This window comes from Oenanthe melanoleuca, chromosome 13 (genome assembly GCF_029582105.1).
Source record: "Oenanthe melanoleuca isolate GR-GAL-2019-014 chromosome 13, OMel1.0, whole genome shotgun sequence".
Lineage (NCBI taxonomy): Eukaryota > Metazoa > Chordata > Aves > Passeriformes > Muscicapidae > Oenanthe > Oenanthe melanoleuca.
The window spans coordinates 2,879,769-2,899,027 of NC_079347.1; the positions used below are offsets into that span (position 1 = coordinate 2,879,769).

General features: G+C 55.4%; 1 protein-coding gene across 2 annotated transcripts in view; it reads left to right on the top strand.

The window, feature by feature from the left end:
* Positions 1 to 19,259, top strand: part of PPP2R2B (protein phosphatase 2 regulatory subunit Bbeta) — a 56,621-nt gene that overhangs the window by 14,658 nt on the left and 22,704 nt on the right. The window contains exon 1 of one of the 2 annotated variants that reach the window (XM_056502525.1): positions 548 to 773. The exons of the other annotated variant lie outside the window; for it this stretch is intronic. Coding sequence (XP_056358500.1) covers positions 704 to 773 — 70 coding nt within the window. The 5' untranslated portion in view covers positions 548 to 703. Of the gene's footprint in view, positions 1 to 547; positions 774 to 19,259 lie in introns of those variants that run through there. 2 annotated transcript variants of the gene reach the window in all.

Sequence of the window (19,259 nt, forward strand, 5' to 3'; positions counted from 1 at the left end):
CCTGTGTTTGGGGCCGGCAGGTCAGGGAGCAGCATTGCTTCTGCCTGAAGGCTGCAGGAGCTTCCCCAGGGGCAGGGGCGTCCAGAAGGGGCAGCGATGCCCCGGCAGGAAGGAGCAATCCCGGGCAGGAGCATCACCAGGTATGACTGCATCCCGCGGCAGGAGCATCCCGTGGGCAGCAACATCCCCGGGCAGGAGGGAGCATTCCCGGGCAGGAGGGAGCATCCCCAGGCAGGAGGGAACATCCCCGGGCAGGAACATCCCGGTGTAGCAGTAGCGCTCCTGATGCAGGTGTATCCCCGGGCAGGAACATCCCCGTGTGCAGGAGCATCCCCGGGCAGGAGCATCCCCCGCGGAGGGAGCATTCCCTTGTGCAGGAGCGCTCCTGGGGTCCGTGTATCCCCAGGCAGGAAGGAACATCCCCGTGCGCAGGGCGCTCCTGGGGCCGGTGTATCTCCGGGCAGGAACATCCCCGTGCGGCCCGTGTGCCCCGAGCAGCGCGCTCCCCGGGGCCGGGGCTGCGCCGCGCTCCGCCCGCCCGCGCGGTGCCGGTCGGTGCCGTATGGGAGGAGCCAGCGGGCACCGCCGCCCCTGCGCCCCCCCCGCCGCATTTGGCGGCCGCCGCCGCGGAGCAGGGCGCGGGGGGGGATGATGGATCCGCGGCTGCGGCTGCTGACGCCCCGCGCCCGCCTGCCCGCCGTCAATGGAGGAGGACGCTGAGACCCGTAAGATCAGCAGCAGTTTCCTGCGGGATCACAGCTATGCCACAGAAGGTGAGCCCGGTCCGCAGCCCCCGGCCCGCCCGCAGCAGGTGAGGCCGCCCCGCAGCGGCCCTGGCCCCCGCCCGCACCTTCCCCCCATCGCCCGCGCCCTCCCGGCATCGCCCCGCGCCTTCCCCCCATCGCCTCCCCATCGCCCTGTGCCTTCCCCCCATCGCCCCGCACCTTCCCCCCCATCACCCCGCACCTTCCCCCCCATCACCCCGCACCTTCCCCCCCATCACCCCTCACCTTCCCCCCATCACCCCTCACCTTCCCCCCCATCACCCCGCACCTTCCCCCCCATCACCCCGCACCTTCCCCCCCATCACCCCTCACCTTCCCCCCCATCACCCCTCACCTTCCCCCCCATCACCCCGCACCTTCCCCCCCATCACCCCTCACCTTCCCCCCCCATCACCCTTCACCTTCCCCCCATCACCCCTCATCTTCCCCCCATCACCCCGCACCTTCCCCCCCATCGCCCGCGCCCTCCCGGCATCGCCCTGCGCCTTCCCCCCATCACCCCCCCATCACCCCGCACCTTCCCCCCCATCGCCCCGCGCCCTCCCCCGCGGCTCTGTCCCGGCACCGGCCCCGCTGCCCCGCCCGAGCTGCTCAGCCCCACGGCGGCGGCCCCGGGGGTCGCTGCGGGCGCGGTGAAGCCGCTCCGGTGACTCAGCAGCGCCGGGTGGGCTCCCCCGGGCCGGGCTGGTCCCTCGGAGGAGGGGGACGGCCGAGCCGGGGCACCGAGAGCCGCCCGCATCTCCCCGCGTCCGCCCTGCTGCGGAGCCCCCAGCCCCGCCGGACCCCTCCGGAACCCTCCGGGGGCCCTTGCACCTCCGCTCCTCCGGCTCCGGGAGAAACGGCAGTCCCGACCCCTCCACGAGCCCTTCCCGCTGGAGCGGAGCGATGCGGGGCTGGCCGGAGCGGGGGAATGCAGGGCTGGCTAGAGCCAGAGGGATGCGGGGCTGGCCGGAGCGGGGAGATGCGGGGCTGGCCGGAGAGGGGGGATGTGGGGCTGGCTAGAGCCAGAGGGATGCGGGGCTGGCCCGAGCCGGAGCCGGAGCGATGCGGGCGGCGGCCGCGGCTCGGGATCGCTGCCTGAGCGCGTTCGCGGTGCTGCAGGTGGCTGAGCCGCGCTGTGAGCTGCGGAAATACGGCAGAGGCTGGTGCAGGGCTCGTCAATGGAACGGTGGTCGCGGGGCTATTTTCACTACAAGCCGCTTCAGGGAGGTGTATGAATCCTGGCTGTGCGTTGCAGATGCGAGGAGATGCCAAGGCTGTTGGACATGGATAATGTCACAGCCCTGGTGAGGCTCGTGGTGCATTTGAAAGCGGTTTCCCGTGATGGCTCAGGAGCAGAGAAGATGGTGTGGCCATGTTCGGTTCAGGCATCAGAACATGAGCTCAGCCTGCACATGGTGCTGCAGCCGCCACAAAGGCAGCTCCAGCAGCGAGGGGTGAAGGAGGGATGGGGATGGAGCTGCTGGTGCCTCTGCTGAAGAACTGTCAACTTCACATCAGCTCTGTCACAACCTTCCTTTGCTTTCTCGCTTCAGGAGGAAAGTGAAGCTGATGTAAAACTGAGCCCCCCACCCTTTCTGGTAGCACTGGCACCTTCAATGAGGCTTCAAAAACCAGACTTTATACCAGAATATGAGCAGGTTTATTTATAGCTTAATTAGTAGCCAAAGAGGCTTTCCCTCACTGTGTCATCCTTATGAGACTTAGAGCAAGCCAGACTTTGGGCATTTTGTCACAGGGCTAAAGGAGGGTTTATCTAGTGGGAAATCTTTGGCTTGATACAGTAATGGGAAGCTTTGGATACCTGGTGAGCCAAGGAAATGGTTGTTGGTGCTGCTTGTGTGTAGCTGGAATGCGAGTGCTCAGCGTGACAGCCCCCAGATTTTGGGGAGGGGCTGTCCTGGGGCACCCCTGGCTCTGCTGCTCCCCTTGGCTGTTTCACTCTGGGGCCTGGGGTCCAGCAGGACCTGCCGTGGGGCTGAGGGAAGGACCTGTGGAAGCCACTTCCTCCTGACTGGACGTGTCTGCAGAGAGGGGTGGTGTGAGCCGGTGCTTCCGGGGGTGCTGTGGCCAGGACGGGACTGAGCTCCCACACTTCCCAGTTGCCCGGCTCACATCACCATGTGCTGTGCTCTCTGAAGGATGAATTTGCTGTTGCTGCATCCCAAAAGGCAGTGCAACAGCCAGCAAATGTAAAATGGGGCTGTAGCTACCGTGCTGTGACCTGCTGAGAACTCAGGTTTTCTGGTGGGGCTTGAGATGAGCCCGCAGAGATTTCTGCAGGCGGCACGGGGAGGGCTGTGGGCTCTCAGCGCCAAGATCCAGTCTGTCTGCAATCTGTGGCTGTGTGCTGGCGTTTTCAGAAGGACCTTGTGCACCGTGCTGAGGAACTACAGCAATGCTGTCGGTAGAAATGAAACACACATTTGTGCAGTTCATACCGAATCGGCCCGTGTGATCCGTGCTGTGGTGGCAGGGCAGGGGGAAGTACAGGGGGGATTTAATGTCTGTGTGTCAGCTGGGAGTTTTTCTTCACTTCGTGCTGTATGTATAGAACTCCTGACTCTATGCAGTGGTTCTGCTACAGGGAAGCTGACTGCACTTTGAAATGGTAGATCCTGCTAAGATAAAACTTTAGATAATTCAGTTTTATTTTTTTCTACATGTGAAAACAGCATATGCCTAAAACACTGTGGTATCTGGTTAAAAAAAGAAGAAAATGCTGTGCAGCAAGTGCAGACTTGCTTGGAAATGAAGGTGTCTCTAGTGTATCAGCTGAGGGAAATTGCCGGTTATGTAATTTGCTTTAGTGAAGTGTCGTTGTCACTTAAATAGGTCTGGCATTTTCATGCAAATGTGGGGTGGTGAACGGCACCATCACAAGCGCACGTCTGCCTGCCGCGCTCTGGTGCAGCTCCGGTGCTGGGAGGAATCGGGGTCCCCGTGGCAGCGGGGCCGGGCTGGCGGGGGGTGCTGAGTGCAGCCCCCAGCCCCAGCCCCGCCTCAGGCCGGGCAGGAGCAGCGCAGGCGGCTCCAGGGCACTGCCAGCTCCCACCTCAGAGCGCTGCTGCACCTCACATGAAACCTGCCCACAAAATACTCTCGATGTGTTCTTGCTTTGCATAAATCTGCCTTCATTGGCAATTCTGCCGAGTGCCCAGCCAGAAGTAGGACAAATTGAGACATTTGAATACAAACAACCATTGGAGCAGCTTCCACTTCTAGATGTGCTTGTTGGAGATGTGGCCTTCAGGGGAGGAACTCCTGAGGGAGGTTTTGCTGTTGAGAAATCTATCACTAAGCCTTTATTTCCTTTTCCTGGTTTAATCTTGTTACTGCCTCTGTAACACTCTGTCAGCCCCTCAGTCATCCCCATCCTGCCTGTATCTTGCCCTGCCATCATGCTGCAGGAGGGGCCCTGATGCCAGTGCCTCTCTGCCCCCATGCCAGGCGAGTCTGCCTCAAGCTCTCTGGTACTGTGGTTGCTTTTATAAAAATCTGCATGCAGTCTCCAGGAAAGCACCAAGTGAAGCATTTCCCAGTGCTGGTTTAGGCCAAGGGTATTTCTGTTCTTGCAAACGATGGAAGTTGTTGTTTGGAGATCATCTGGATTGAGATTTAATTAATCCGGGAACCTCTGTGAAGTTGTTTTGCCACATGAGTACTTTGGTTATGAAACACACTGCCATCCTTTCTGCTTTTTGTTTCTACACATGTGCTGTGTTGAGACGTCCCTTCCTCTTCCTGAGCCTGTGCTCCCCAGGTGGGAAGGACCCACAGACATCTCCTTGTGCCAAATCTGGGGTCCTGCAGAAGCACAGCATAACTCAGTGTTTGCAGTGCTCTACGTCAAAGCCGGTTTGGGGATACTTTAATCTACAGATTAAGGAGAGAATAGATTTGCCTAGGGACTCTCTAATCTAGAGCTTACTGAGAGGCCTGGCAGCAGGTGATGATGTGGCTGACCCTCTGCAGATGGGCTGTAGGAGGGTGCCCTGGCACTGGTGATGGTTGTGTCTGTCTCTGTCTCCTCAGCCGAGTGTGAGAACCAAGCTGCTCCCCCTCCAGCGCTGGGGAAAGCTGGGTCCCTCCCAGCAGGCACCTACAGCAACAGGGAGGGGTCTGGGCCTGTCAGCAGGTTTGGAAATGGAATTGAGAGACTTGGTGGAGTGGTCAAGATTTACTAAACATAGAGAGACCACCCCTGGTTCATGAGCCCCCTGAGCTGAACAGTGCAGAGGGTGGGAGAATATGAGGAAAGGTTGCATGGTTGCTCTGTTTGTGTATTGCCTGTGGTCTGCTGGAGACAGGATGCTGGGCTGGATGTGCTCCCTCCCTGACCCAGCAGATTGTCCCTGTGGCTGCTTGTGGGAGCAGGAGTCTGCAGGGCTGTGCCAAACCCTGACACCTCCCAGAAGAGCTGGGGAGATCTGGTGTATCAGAGGGAAGTCAGTAGGTGGAAGGGCTTAAGGCCATGGCAGACTGGCTGATCATCAGCTTCCCGAATTTTGCAGGCTGGAGCCGAGGTCACCTCTGCCAGCAGGGGTGCAATCAGAGAATCCTGAAGGTTGAAAAAGGCCTCCAAGATTTTTGAGTCCAGACTTGCTTGTAAGTGATTGGCTGGGGGAATAAATGGAAAGAATCCTTTGGGAATATCCATGGCAGCTGCTGGATCACTGGAAACGCTGCAGGGTGTGAGTGGGTGCCGCCCGTTCCCGCTGTGCGAGTGCGCGGGGCTGAGGCGGAGCCGCACACGGAGCGGGGCCGGGCTCACCTGGCAGGACGCGGATCAGGCTTAAAAACAGCGGCTGCTCCTCCCTGCTCCTCCCATGGCGGCTGCAGCGATGTCTGAGCAGGCACAAAACCTGCTGCAGGCGGGGCTGGCAGGCAGGGAGCACCGAGGGGTGTCCTGTGAGCCTCCCGGGTCCGGGCAGTGCCCTGTGAGCCCCCCGGGTCCGGGCAGTGCCCTGTGAGCCCCCTGGGTCCGGGCAGTGCCCTGTGAGCCCCCTGGGTCCGGGCAGTGCCCTGTGAGCCCCTCGGGTCCGGGCAGTGCCCTGTGAGCCCCCTGGGTCCGGGCAGTGCCCTGTGAGCCCCCTGGGTCCGAGCAGTGCCCTGTGACCATCCCGGGTCCGGGCAGTGCCCTGTGAGCCCCCCCGGGTCTGGGCAGTGCCCTGTGAGCCCCCTGGGTCCGGGCAGTGCCCTGTGAGCCCCCCGGGTCCGGGCAGTGCCCTGTGAGCCCCCTGGGTCCGGGCAGTGCCCTGTGAGCCCCCTGGGTCCGAGCAGTGCCCTGTGACCATCCCGGGTCCGGGCAGTGCCCTGTGAGCCCCCCCGGGTCTGGGCAGTGCCCTGTGAGCCCCCCCGGGTCTGGGCAGTGCCCTGTGAGCCCCCCCGGGTCCGAGCAGTGCCCCTGTGACCATCCCGGGTATGGGCAGTGCCCTGTGAGCCCCTCGGGTCCGGGCAGTGCCCTGTGAGCCCCCGGGTCTGGGCAGTGCCCTGTGACCATCCCGGGTCTGGGCAGTGCCCTGTGAGCCCCCCGGGTCTGGGCAGTGCTGGTGCAGCTGCTGCAGAGCTGCTCTGCCTGGAGGTGACCACAGGACCCAGATTCTCATCTCAGCATCCCTGTGAGGAGGTGCTGTGGCTGCTGGGCTTCTGGCAGCCCTGGGCCGAGGCACCTGAGCTCTTTGCAGCCCTCCCAAAATCCCCATGAGCTGGAACTGGGCAGCTAGCGATGGCCCTGCCCTGGGAGGGGCAGCTGAGGCACAGAGTCCAGAACTGCCTGGGCCTGACCCAGCGCTCAGGACGGGCTGAGCTGCCACCGTGGCCACATGCCCTGGGCACTGGAGGCCTGCTGTGTTTTTGAAGCTGTCAGGAGTGTCTGCCTTGCACACAAGTGTTGTGCAGCCTGTTTGCTCCCCTTGGAGCCTGTTTGTTCCCTTTGGAGCCTGTTTGTTCCCTTTAGAGCCTGTTTGCTCCTTTGGAGCCTGTTTGCTCCTTTGGAGCCTGTTTGCTCCCTTTTCAGCCTTTTTGTTTGTTCCCTTCCTCGGGTGCCAGGGTCAGCTGTTCAGCCATGCACATGGACCATCTCTGATGCCATGCTGAGGCAGGTCCTGGAATGGAAATGTAACCAGAATAGAAACCAGAAACCAAAGTAGCCAATTAATCCCTCATTTTGATCTGCTCTGTCCTGCATTTCAGCTGATTCCCTGGTGCACTCATAAAACACAACCATTATCTCAGCTTCCCCAATATGCAAACAAATTGCTGTGATTTTCCTATGCTTGGATCAGTCCATATCCATACTCTCTGAACAACAATAAAACATTAATGGAGATAAAGACTGTTATCTCCCTCATGTCTATTTTGTCATTGGAATAACAACTTTAAATGTTAAGAGTGCTGAGATTTATAATGCCAAGCCTGCTCAGCAAAAATAAATCATGTTTCATAGAGCACATTACCATTTATTGCTGTTGTATTATCTGAAGCCAGAGTGGGTGTTAACCCTGTGATAACGTCCTCAAAGGGGATTTTAAATAATTTTGTAGTTTAATTTAAAAATTCTGTTGACTGCCTGATTTGATCTGCAACTCATTTAAGTGCAAGGGGTATCAAAGCTGAGCCTCTCCAAATGCTGATAATGAGCTTGCAGAGTTACAGCAGTGGGGGAAGCACTGGACCACAAAACAGCTTCTGGTCCAGCTGTGGCTCCAGTGAACCCAGCCCAACACAAGCAGGGCTCCCCAAATGTGCTCACTTTCAAGGTGTTGTAGACTTTGGAAGACCAGTGTGTTGTTAAAGTTTCCTTTTGGTGTTTTCATTCTGGGTCCCCATCAGCTGATAGCAGGAGAGACGTGTCTGAGCTGGGATTTGTCACCTGAGCTGATGTGGCTGCCCTGGTCCTGGGTGCTGCCCTGCCCTCCCCTGCCCGGGCACCCTGGCTGCTGCTGACACGTTCCTGCTGCTCCTGGTTCCACTGGGAACCCCTGTAACGATGGGGGGACCCTTGCACTTGTGTTTAGAGCAGGAGATGGGGCTGCTGCTGCTGTCAGCAGTGGTGAAACATCCCTGTGGGTCTGGGGAATGGAGCAGAGAGGATTGGAGGCAGCTCTGGAGAGCCCTCCCTCACAATCCCTAAATAAACCTGGCCTCTGTTTCAGCAGGCTGGCAGATTCCTAATTATAATAGCAGCATCATCATTGCTGCTCTGTAGCTGGTTCCCCAGGGACATTTCTGGGCAGCAGGGACAGAGTGCCAGGGTCTGCCTGGGATTGCCTGTGCTTGGAGGAGCTGCTGGTAACGCTCTCAGCTGCAGGGCACGGGTCCTGCAGGGATCCAGGGGCTCTCTGGCTGCTGTCCTGGTTCCTCGGCAGGAGCCAGAGTCCCATCAGGATCCTTGCAAGTGTCCCTTCAGCGCTTCCCTTGCCCAGAGCTGCTCTGCTGGAAGGCACCAGAGCGAACAGGGCCCTGCAGTCTGCCAGCAGTGACAAACTTGGGTTTTGGCAGAGTTTGGGTGCTGGCCCTGGGTGGGGGCTCTGCTCTGGGTTAGTGCAGCCAGCAGGGCCAGCAGGGCTCTGCTGCAGGTGTGGCTGAGCCCTGCAGCCACAGGAGCCTGCCTGCCCCGGAGATGCTGAGAGCCCAGGAGCTGTGCTGGCTCTGCTCAGCAGTGCTCTGAGCTGGGAGCTGAGTTCCTGCCGGGCTCCTTGTGCTGCTGGGAGGCAGCCCAGGGCCAGGGGAGGAGGCACAGTGTCTGTGGGGAGCCTCTGCACTGCTGCTCCATCACCGTGGCGATGGAGAAAACCCAAAAGGTGCTGCTGGGCTGTGGTGCTGCTGGCATCCTGCAGGCATCTGAGGGAAGCCCCTCTGCCCTGCAGACTCAGTGCAAGCTCTCCTGCAGCAGAGATCTGGCTGTGGATCCTGTTTCATGCTGTCATTTGGCACCTGGATGTGACTTTTCATTAGGAGTCCTGCAAAGTGCAGCAGGAGGTGTTACTGGTGGAGCAGCTCCAGCTATGACAGGGTATTCAGCTTTTCTGTCACCAGGCAGAAAATTATTAGGCATAAAAACAAAGCCAGAGGTCAGTACCTGTGGCACTAAATGGTCGAGGTCACCCAAATTGTGATGATGCTGTGCAGAGATGGCCTGGCAGCTGGGGCTGAGGCCAGGCCATGTGTCCCACGGACCTGGACATGGTCAGAGCTGCTCACCGTGGCGGTGCCCATCAGCTCCTGCTGACAGTGTGGGGTCAGCCTGGCTCAGGTGCCTGGGAATCCATCTGGGAGGAAGGGAGAGCAGCTCTTGGCTCTCACCCAGCACACCTTCACCAGCAGGTCTCAGAGCACTCCATAAACAGCATCTTGCAGAAGAGTTTGCTGGCTCCTGCCCACGAGTGCAGTGCCAGGCTGGGCTGGGTCTTGCTTTGAAGAGCTGAAGTCTGCAGTGCCACCTCGTTTGCACGAGGCTCTGGGGAGGACACTGAAGTCTTGTCATATTTGGACATTTGATCAAATGTAAAAACTTTCTAATTAGGATGTTTATGAGTTAATTACATGTGACACTTCATTTGCCCCCTGCTGCAAGCCTGAGATGTGTGTGAGGATGTGGGGAAGTGGATCATCCTTTTTTTGGCTTTGTGTCACCCTCATGCATTATCTCCATCTGGTTGTCTCCTCCCTCCTCGTGTCCCTCAGCTGGAAGTGTGTACCAGTGGCTATTAATAGATGAATCCTGCAACAGTCTGTTCTTGCAGATGGGATTCTCAGCTTCTGAAGCCTAAAACTCATTACAAACAAAGCAATACACTGTGTGGTCCTTAATACAATTAGCCTTGCTCTAAGTTAGGCTCTTGGGGCCAAATGCTGCTGTCAGTGTCCATGTGAAGGCTGCCTGGGAGTGCTGTGACCTGCAGATCCCAACCCACATCCCCTTGCCCTGGCTGGTTGTGGACACAGCCACGGTGCTTTGTCTGTTAAATACAGGTGTGTATTAATATCTGTGTTAGATACAGGTGTGTATTGAACATCTTTGTTATATACAGGTGTGTACTGAACACCTTTGTCTGTTATATACAGGTGTGTATTGAACATTTTTGTCTGCTATGTACAGGTGTGTATTGAACACCTTTGTTATATACAGGTGTGTATTGGACTTTTTTGTCTGTTATATACAGGTGTGTATTGGACACCTTTGTCTGTTAAATACAGGTGTGTATTGAACATTTTTTCTGTTATATACAGGTGTGTATTGAACACCTTTGTTATATACAGGTGTGTATTGGACATTTTTGTCTGTTATATACAGGTGTGTATTGGACACCTTTGTCTGTTAAATACAGGTGTGTGTTGAACACCTTTGTCTGTTAAACACAGGTGTGAGATCCCATCCCTGGCATCTCTGCCTGTGTGCTCCCAGTGTCCCTGTGGTTCACAGGCTGGGATGGGAGGGCTGTGGTTCTACGTGTCTGTGTTGCAGAGGGATGTTGCCTTTTGGGGCCTTTGACTCAGCACCTCTCCTGCCACCTCCTTCAACAGCCAAATCCAGCCACAGTGCAGGGTGCCTTCTCTGCACCAAGCTCTCTCTCAGGCAGAAGCATCTCCCCCTTTCCCACGGGGTGCTCTGTCTGTGGGGGGAGCAGCAGGGCAGAGGAATGTTCACAAGGTTTTTGGGATCCCTGTTCTCAGGGATGAGCAGCTGTGGATTGAAAAGCCCTTGTGGGCAGTTGGTTGTGTTTCCACTTGCTGCTGTGCATGTCCCTGTGCTTGGCTGCAGACAGACAGACAGACAGATAGACACACTCACTACCCCTAGTGAACTGTCAGCTCGCTCCCTCGCTCAGCCCTGCCCCTTCCCGGCTCCAGCTTCTCCCGGGGCCGAGGGTGGGTCCAGCCACGGAGCTGCTGGTGTGGGAGCAGCAGGGCAGGGGTGCAGGAGACCAGAGCCTCCTGCAGAGACAGGACCAACCTTCTGCACAGAGCTGCCAGGGGCTGCTCCAAACTCTGCTCACACCTGGCGTGTCCCTTTGCCAGGACCCAGGGCAGCAGGAGGCTCTGGAGCACTGTTCTTGAAGGCTTTGTGTCTTTAATGAAGAGGTCTCTGCTTCTCCTGAGAAGGAACCTGTGAGGCTGTTTTCAGGTTCATTTTATTGCTCCTTGTGCATTCTGGGAGGACACATCTCCTCAGGGACACTCCTGTTCCCACATGCAGGAGCTGTCTGTCCGTGCCAGGATGTGCAGGAGCTGTCTGTCCGTGCCAGGACAGGTCCTGCCGGTCCCAGCATCTGCTGGGGATGGGCAAAGCACCTGCTCGACTTCCTCAGCGTTTACAGCCTGTGCCTTGAGCCAGGGTGCCCAGAGCAGTGGCCATGGCCAGTGCCAGCCCTGCAGCCCAGCTCTGCTGCCCTCAGGGTGCTGCAGCCAGCCCGAGCAGCGTGTGCTTTTCACTTCCCTGCCTGGGAACGGTTCTCCTGGCTCCAGGGAGGAGCTGTGCCCCACTCTGAGCTGCTGCTACAGCTGAATTCCAGACTTTGTTCCTGATCTCCTGATAGCTGCTGCCTCACTAAACCTCTTTCTTTCCCTGCCATCTGTTTCTGACAACGTGCAAAGTTATTGATGAGGTGATGAAATCAAGAGGACCAGGGTTTGCCAGAAAAAGGCTTTTTTCATCTGCATTTTTTTCTCTTCAGATGAGACCAACCCCCCTGGAAAAGCTGTGTGTCCAACCTGGGTGCAACTAGCAGCAGAAAAAGGCAGCACAGTGTCCTCGGAGCGAGCTGTGCCCTGGGTGCCCTGTGTGCACCCCAGTGTGTCCCACCAGGGCAGCTCCCACCTGAGGGCCAGCAGCAGCCTGGTCCTTGCTGGGCTCAGCCTCTGCTGGTCCTTGGCAGTGCTATTTGGAGGCTCCAAGGCTGTTTTAGGTGTATTTAATTACAGTTTTCTCTTGCTCAGTGAGTAGCTGCAGTTATTAATGTGCAGGGAAAGGGTTTCAAGAGATGGCAAGTATTGAAGGCATTCTTTTGTCCTGTCCTCCAAAAGCAGAGAAAACAGGGCATTTATCAGCAAGTGCAGTTTTCTGGCTAGCAGAGTTTGCAAGCAGTATTTCTTTTACTTTTCAAAAGCATTGATTTTTGCAGTGTTGCAGTTAGAAAACAAGCCTATAAACCGATGTATTCCTGCATTTTCAAATGGACTTTCAGTCTCCTGCTGCCTTTTTATTGGTTTCCCCCTTCCCAGCCCTGCTGAATGTTGCTGAAGTCAGCATGTTGTAATTGGCCTGTGGATATCCAGGTCTGGCTGGTGCCACTTAAACCCAAATGGCTTTGCAATAATGTCACTGTTCCTGACTTCCTGCCCAGGAGCAGAGGTGCCCCTCCCACAGCTCCAACTGCATCTCTATTGACTGGGAGCACTTGGCTAATCGCTTCCTGTAATTAAATTCTTCACTAAGAATAAAGTTAATCTTCTCAGAGCATATAAAACCTGACCTGCAGCCTGAGCAGGCAGAAATGCTGCTGTTTATAGGCACCTTTATCCACATGTAGAGGGCCCATCCCAAAGCAGAAGCAATTAGGATAATTAGATATTCCTGTCCTGAGTCAGGGATATTTAATAATAAACTATAAGTGATATGGGTATTTTCTGCTTGAGGTTCCATAGATTCTGGAGGTTGGAAGGGACCATTCTGCCCATTCTTTATGACTTGGTAAAACACCACCCTGCTCAGCCCTTCTATGTGAGGGCATCCCCAGTTCTGCTTGTCAGGCTGCTGGGGCTGGATTTTAAAGATTTTTAGATTTGCACTTTCTCTGTTTGATGATGCTCAATAAGTTTGGCAGAGGGAAATGGATGAGACTTTCCCCAACTTTTTCTCTCTTTGTTTACATAAACACATTAATAAACTAATTGCCCAAATCCTTGCTGGCAGAAGCATTAAGCTTGCTATAGGCTGCTGACTTCAACCATATGGTTTGGTCCTGAGGATTCTTTGGTTTTTAAGAAGAGGTTTAAAAAGTGCCTGTTTGCATTGAAACATTAACATTCTAAGCACAAATAGTTTTGCATAATTTATTACTCTTGCTGTAGCTTTGCTCATACTCCAAAGTTCAAAGCACTGCATCCTCACTCCTCATCATTTATGTACAGCAAAACAAAACAACAATAAGTGCCACCCAGGCCTTTGTGTGTTTCACTGGATGGACAAAGTCAGACTTCTTCTGTAGCTGTAACATTTCTTGTTCAATTATCAAGAGCCAAATTCAGAAGGAAGTTCACCTTTCCAGCATCCCCTCCTGGAACACAGACTGATCAAAATCAAGTGCTTATGGAGAGAAAGTGTGTGGTACCAGAGCATGCCAGGAACTTGCCATCAGCTGTTTAATTTGGACAATTACAGTACATTTGTCAGTTCCACTTTTATTCAGTGAGATCCACTTGCCAGTTCTCACACACTGTACAGTGCAGCAGTGTTTCATCAGCAGTGTCCCATGTGAAGGGCTGTTATCAATTCCCCCAGTTTATTTTGTAGTACCCATTTTCTTTGCAGCAAATGTTGTCTCTGAAATCAGAAATGTGAGAGAAGTGTGCAGCAGTGCCCCAGTGAGCTGAGTGCAAGGAAGAGCCCAAAAGCAGAGCCCAAAACAGAGCCCAAAAGCAGAGCCCAAAACAGAGCCCAAAAGCAGAACCCAAAAGCAAAGCCTAAAAGCAGAGCCCAAAGCAGAGCCCAAAAGCAGAGCCCAAAAGCAGAGACCAAAAGCAGAACCCAAAAGCAGAACCCAAAGCAGAACCCAAAAGCAGAACCCAGAAGCAGAACCCAGAAGCAGAACCCAAAAGCAGAACCCAAAGCAGAACCCAAAGCAGAGCCCAGAAGCAGAGCCCAGAAGCAGAGCCCTGGTTCCCTGTGACTCCCGGGTGCCTCTTGGCTCCCCACAAGGTCTGGGCTCTGCCCCAGCTCTGCCCCAGCTCTGCCCAGCCGAGGCACTGCCATGCCCAGCCCTGGGCACGGGCTGCACGGGCTGCCTCCTCCAGCACTGGGCACCAGGGGGATGCCAGCCTGCTCTAGATGGGGGCTGGATAAATCAGGGTGCATGGATCATTGAGCCTCTGCTGTAAAACAAATGGCCTCTGGTCAGTTAATCATATAGAGAAACATCTCCCAGACCTCATGGCATTATTCATCGGCACTAAATCCTCCTGCAGTTTCATAAACAGAATCTCTGTTAAAATATGGGGAAATTACAATCTGGAACAGTGATTAGAGATGTGGCTGCCACATACTGTGGGGCAAAAGGAGCAATAGATTTTTTTTCTTGCAAAAATCTCGTCTCTCCCCATCTGAACCGTCCCTTTGCCCTCAGCTCAGGTCTCCCTGTGCTGGACACGTGTGTTTGCTGTGTCAGCCAGCCTTGTGAGCTGCTGAGGGAGCCCTGCAATGGGCAGCTCGTGCCCTGGGCTGCTCTGTCCTTGTCCTTGTACTTGTCCTTGTCCTGATCCTTGTCCTGGTCCTGATCCTTGTCCTGGTCCTTGTCCTTGTCCTTGTCCTTGTCCTTGTCCTTGTCCTTGTCCTTGTCCTTGTCCCTGTCCCTGTCCTGGTCCTGGTCTTTGTCCCTGTCCCTGTCCCTGTCCCTGTCCCTGTCCCTGTCCCTGTCCCTGTCCTGGTCCGTGGCTGATGACTCTGGAGCCCCCAGTGTCACAGCCCTGAGTGTTCTGTGGGTCCTGGGCCCTGCTCTGTTCATCTTGCCATTGCCCTTCCATGTGTGGTGGCCATCGTGGCACTGATACATCACCTTTGTCTGATAAATCACCTTTGTCTGATACATCACCTCTGTCTGATAAATGACCTCTGTCTGATACATCACCTTAGTTTCCTGCCCCGTTTCTCCCTGCTGCGAGGGGATGAGTGAGCTGGAGGGTTTCCTGCTCTGAGGGATCTCCCACAGCCTGGCCCTGCTGCAGTGCCATCCCCACGGCTCTGTGCTGAGTGCAGCAGAAAGTCACAGACTCACTGAGTTGTTTCCACCCAGATTTACCCAACTCTGTGTTAAGTGGCTTTGAGCCACGTGGAGCTGGGCTCTGTGTGCCGTGCCAAAGGGGCAGCTGCCCTCCCACGGCACCTCCCTGCCTGCCTGTGGCCCTGGGCTCCCTTCCTTCTGCTGAAGGCCTGGGACTGATGTCTGTTGCTTTTCCATCACGATTTAAAACAGCCCCAAACTGTCTGTCCCAATTCACAGCTCGTGTTTCAGAAAGTGGCTCCTGTGTGTTGCCAGCCCTCAGCACGTTCACTTGTTAAATTATGCACATACTAATGAAGTGTGAAAATCAGCCAAATAACAACTCTCTGTAATCGCTTAATGTCCCCAGAGCATTGTGGCTTTTTTATTATTATTATTTTATGATTTGTGACCCATTTTGAATCATGTTTCTGCAGGGCGTTCCAACAACTGGGGTTAATTAGTATTTTCACTTTTCCCCTTCTGAACGAAGCCCAGACGAGCTCACAGCCCACAGTGCAGTTTGTTTTCTGTTTTGAATTAAGCAATGCCCAGATTTCTGTCACAATGGGAAGCAGCAGAGCTGTTAAAACCCTCACCCAGCAAACGCCTGGGCATTTGGGCAGGGGCTGTACCTGTGCTGAGTGTCCCACAGGTGCTCTGGTCCCACATCCCTGACCCCTCAGGGAGGCCCAGACCCCACAGGCTGTCCCAGACCCCTCAGGCTGTCCCACACCCCTCAGGGTGCCCCAGACCCCTCAGGGTGTCCCAAATCCCTCAGGGTGTCACAAACCCCTCAGGGTGTCTCCTCACCCTTCAGGCTGTCCCAAATCCCTCAGGGTGCCCCCGACCCCTCAGGGTGTCCCAAACCCCTCAGGCTGTCCCAAATCCTTCAGGGTGCCCCAAATCCCTCAGGCTGTCCCCGACCCCTCAGGGTGCCCCCGACCCCTCAGGGTGCCCCTCTCCCTTGCAGGACACCCCCAGTCTCACCCAGACCTGGCTGGGCTGGCAGTGGCACTCGAGTCACCAGGGGTCGGGGACGCTGCGTTTGGGTGGGAGCTGGAGCTGGAGCTGGGGGTGACTGAGGCAGCTGGGACCTGCTGGGATCACTGGGACCTGCTGGGATCACTGGGACCTGCTGGAACCTGCTGGGACCTAGGATCTGCTGGGATCACTGGGACCTGCTGGGATCACTGGGATCTGCTGGGACCTGCTGGGATCACTGGGACCTGCTGGGATCACTGGGATCTGCTGGGATCGCTGGGATCACTGGGATCACTGGGATTACTGAGATCATTGGGATTGCTGGGATCACTGGGATCGCTGGGATCATTGGGATCATTGGGATCACTGGGATCTGCTGGGATCGCTGGGATCGGTGGGATCATTGGGATCATTGGGATCACTGGGATCACTGGGATTGCTGGGATCACTGGGATCACTGGGATCACTGGGATCTGCTGGGATCGCTGGGATTATTAGGATCACTGGGATCATTAGGATCACTGGGATCTGCTGGGATCACTGGGATCGCTGGGATCACTGGGATCACTGGGATCACTGGGATCACTGGGACCTGCTCTGCAGCCGGAGCAGATGTGGTTCAGCCCTGCTGAGCCTCAGCAGGCAGGAGAGGGGCCCTGCCCTGTCTCTGGGTGAGTGCTGGGCAGGCCTGGGCAGCGCACAGGAGCAGAGCTGCCTGTGCCAGGTCACATCCAGTAACTTGTTCCCTCACTGGCAGCATGAGAGGAAGAGAATGAGGCACCAGCTCACCTCCTTTTAGAAGGTGAGGTGTGGAGGGCAGCGTGCTGTTGGTCACTGCAGCTTTCAGTGCAGGCTGTTGGGTGCTGTGGGTTGCTGGCCATGGAGAGCCAACACAGTTATGTATGCTGCAGACACCTCACTAACCCTTCTGCAGCCAACATTATCTCAGCCCAACAGTTTGGTCAAAAATGTTTTCCACTGATGCTGCCTGGGAAAGCACCACTTTCTGGTGTCACAGAAAAAGAGCTTCCAGCAAAGACTCCTAATTCCCTTGAGAATCAACTTAATGAAATCCCATCTGACTGGAGGAGGGTTTTCACTGGATCCAGTGAATGTCCATGCTTCCATTTGGAAGCCTCTGACATCCTGGAATTTACTCCCTGTAACAAACAAGGGGTTTGTTTCCATTAAAGATAGAAGTATATAGGAAATTTGTTACTTTTCAAGCAGGAATATTTGTTATTTACATTTGTAGTTTATAAACAAGTGGTTTTCCCTCTGTGTAACTTGCCAGCAGAGGCAGGAATGCTGCCTTGCCTACAGACCTGGGGCCTTCCCCAGGGACTCGAGACATTTGGGTGCTTTCTGCACCCCAAGTGGCAAAACTTGTAAAGTTCAAAGACAGGCTCATTTATAGCTGCAATCTGCTCCTTCAAGCTGCTGCACAAATCACTTGTAAGCAATTCATTTCAGCAGCTCAGGACGTCACTTAATGAACCCAACTAAAGTGAAAGAAAGAAAGTTTAATTAAAATACTGCAAGGAAAATGTCTTGAGACAAGCTCTTCGAGGAGCAGATTGAAAATGATGGCGCAGACATCCAGATTCCACGGGAGGACATGTTAAAGCAGGCAGAAAACACAGTTTGTGGTGAGTTTTAGAGGAGCAGATGGAGCTTGTGCTGTGGGCCCACGAGGGGCTCTGGGGCAGCCTCGTGAGGGTTTGTGCCCCAGGAGCAGCCGTGGCACTGAGCCACTGACAGGGGCACCTGCCAGGGGTGTCACAGTGCCTTGGGCACTCTGGGAGCAGGGGACACCCCAGAGGGAGGGGAGCCAGTTCCTGAGGGCAGCAGGAGGGTCTGGGGTGCAACAGGCACAGGGAGGGCCTGGGGGCACTGGGCACGACTGGGACAGGCAGGAGAGGTGCTGCTGGCACATTACTGTGGGGGCTGATGCCAGTCTGGAATGTCCTGGTGCCCAGGTGGGGATGGCACAGCCCAGCGCTCTGGGAGGCAGCCCCAGCCCCACTGTGATGCCATCTCTGTGCTCAGTACAGCCCCAGATGTGGGATTAAGCCATCCCCAGCTGATTAAATTCAAATCTCTGCAACAAATGCCAGGGACTGTCTGCACAGCGTTGGTGTGTTTGCTTTCCTCTAGAACTGAAATTGGAGTGTTAAGAACATTTTTTCTCACTGCTGCCCCATTGCAGTTCTCACCTCTGCCCCACTGCAGTTCTCACCTCTGCCCCATTGCTGTCCTCACTGCCCCAGCTGTGCTCCTGTCCTGTTGCTGCCTCCCTGGCTGTCCCAGCTGCAGGCAGCTCGTTCAGTCTCCCTGTGCCCAGGTTTGCCCATGGACACCCATCCCTTGAGCCCCCATGTGTGCAGAGTTTTGGGATCCCTTGTTCCTTTGAGGAGCTCCTGTCACAGCAGGTCCATGTTCAGCTGAGGGGTTTGTTCCAGGGGCAACAAACTGGAATAATGTGACAGAGAATGACATCAAAGCAAGATGGTAACAAAATTGGGTTGTAAGCTGAAAATAGCTGCTCTACGTGAGAGCAAAGCTTGCTGCTTCTGAATTTCACTCACTTAGCTGACATTTGGGTACTTGTAATTAAAATTTTTAAGCAGTCAATAGTTTTTGCTGATCAGCTAACAGATGGCTGCAGCAAGATGACCAGAAAGACAGACTGCATGGCACATGAAGGTTTGGGCAGCATCCCCGCCCGTGTCTGCACAGCCCTGCCTCTGTGGGAGCAGAAGGAGGGCTGGGAGCTCAGGGGCTCCTCCTGTGCAAGGAAACATCCCCAGGACCCAGGGATGTGCTGAGGGTCAGAGCTGGGTGCAGTGCTCAGCTCAGTGCTGCCTTTGGAGAAAAGCAGCTTTGTGCTCCTGCTGCAGATAAAGATCTTGTGAATACAAAGAGCTCAGTATTGTTACCAGCTGTGAGCTCCTGCTTCCCGGGTCAGATATTCAGGTTTTCAGCAACCAGCGATGTCCCTGGAAATCACAGGTTTTCAGAAGGTGTTTTGGAACCAGGCCACTTTTTGGATTGCTTATGCTTTTATGCCCATGCATGAGAAGTGCCCAGACAGTTCTGTGGCAGAAATCCCTGGAGTTTCTAAAGGTTTTAGTGTGCAAAGGGTGGAGGACTTGATCAATGCTCAGCTGCTTTTTACAAAGTCTCATTTTTTAAGGGTATATTTTACAGATGGACTTGGATTTTCCATCACTATTCCTAAGCCTAAATCAGCCATTTTGAGGAGGTTGTGTCTGCTGTGCTGCTAAAGCCTCTTGGCACAGGGATGGCAGCAAAAATCCTGCAGTGAGCCGAGGGACAGAGCAGTCAGACGAGCTGCCTGGAATGCTCTGGCAGCAGGAGCTGGTTCCACAGCACAGCTGGGAAGGCACAGCCATGGGTGCTGGCAGGGCTGCAGGGCTGCAGGGGTGCAGGGGTGTAGGAGGGCAGGGGTGCAGGGGTGCAGGGGTGCAGGAGGGCAGGGGTGCAGGGG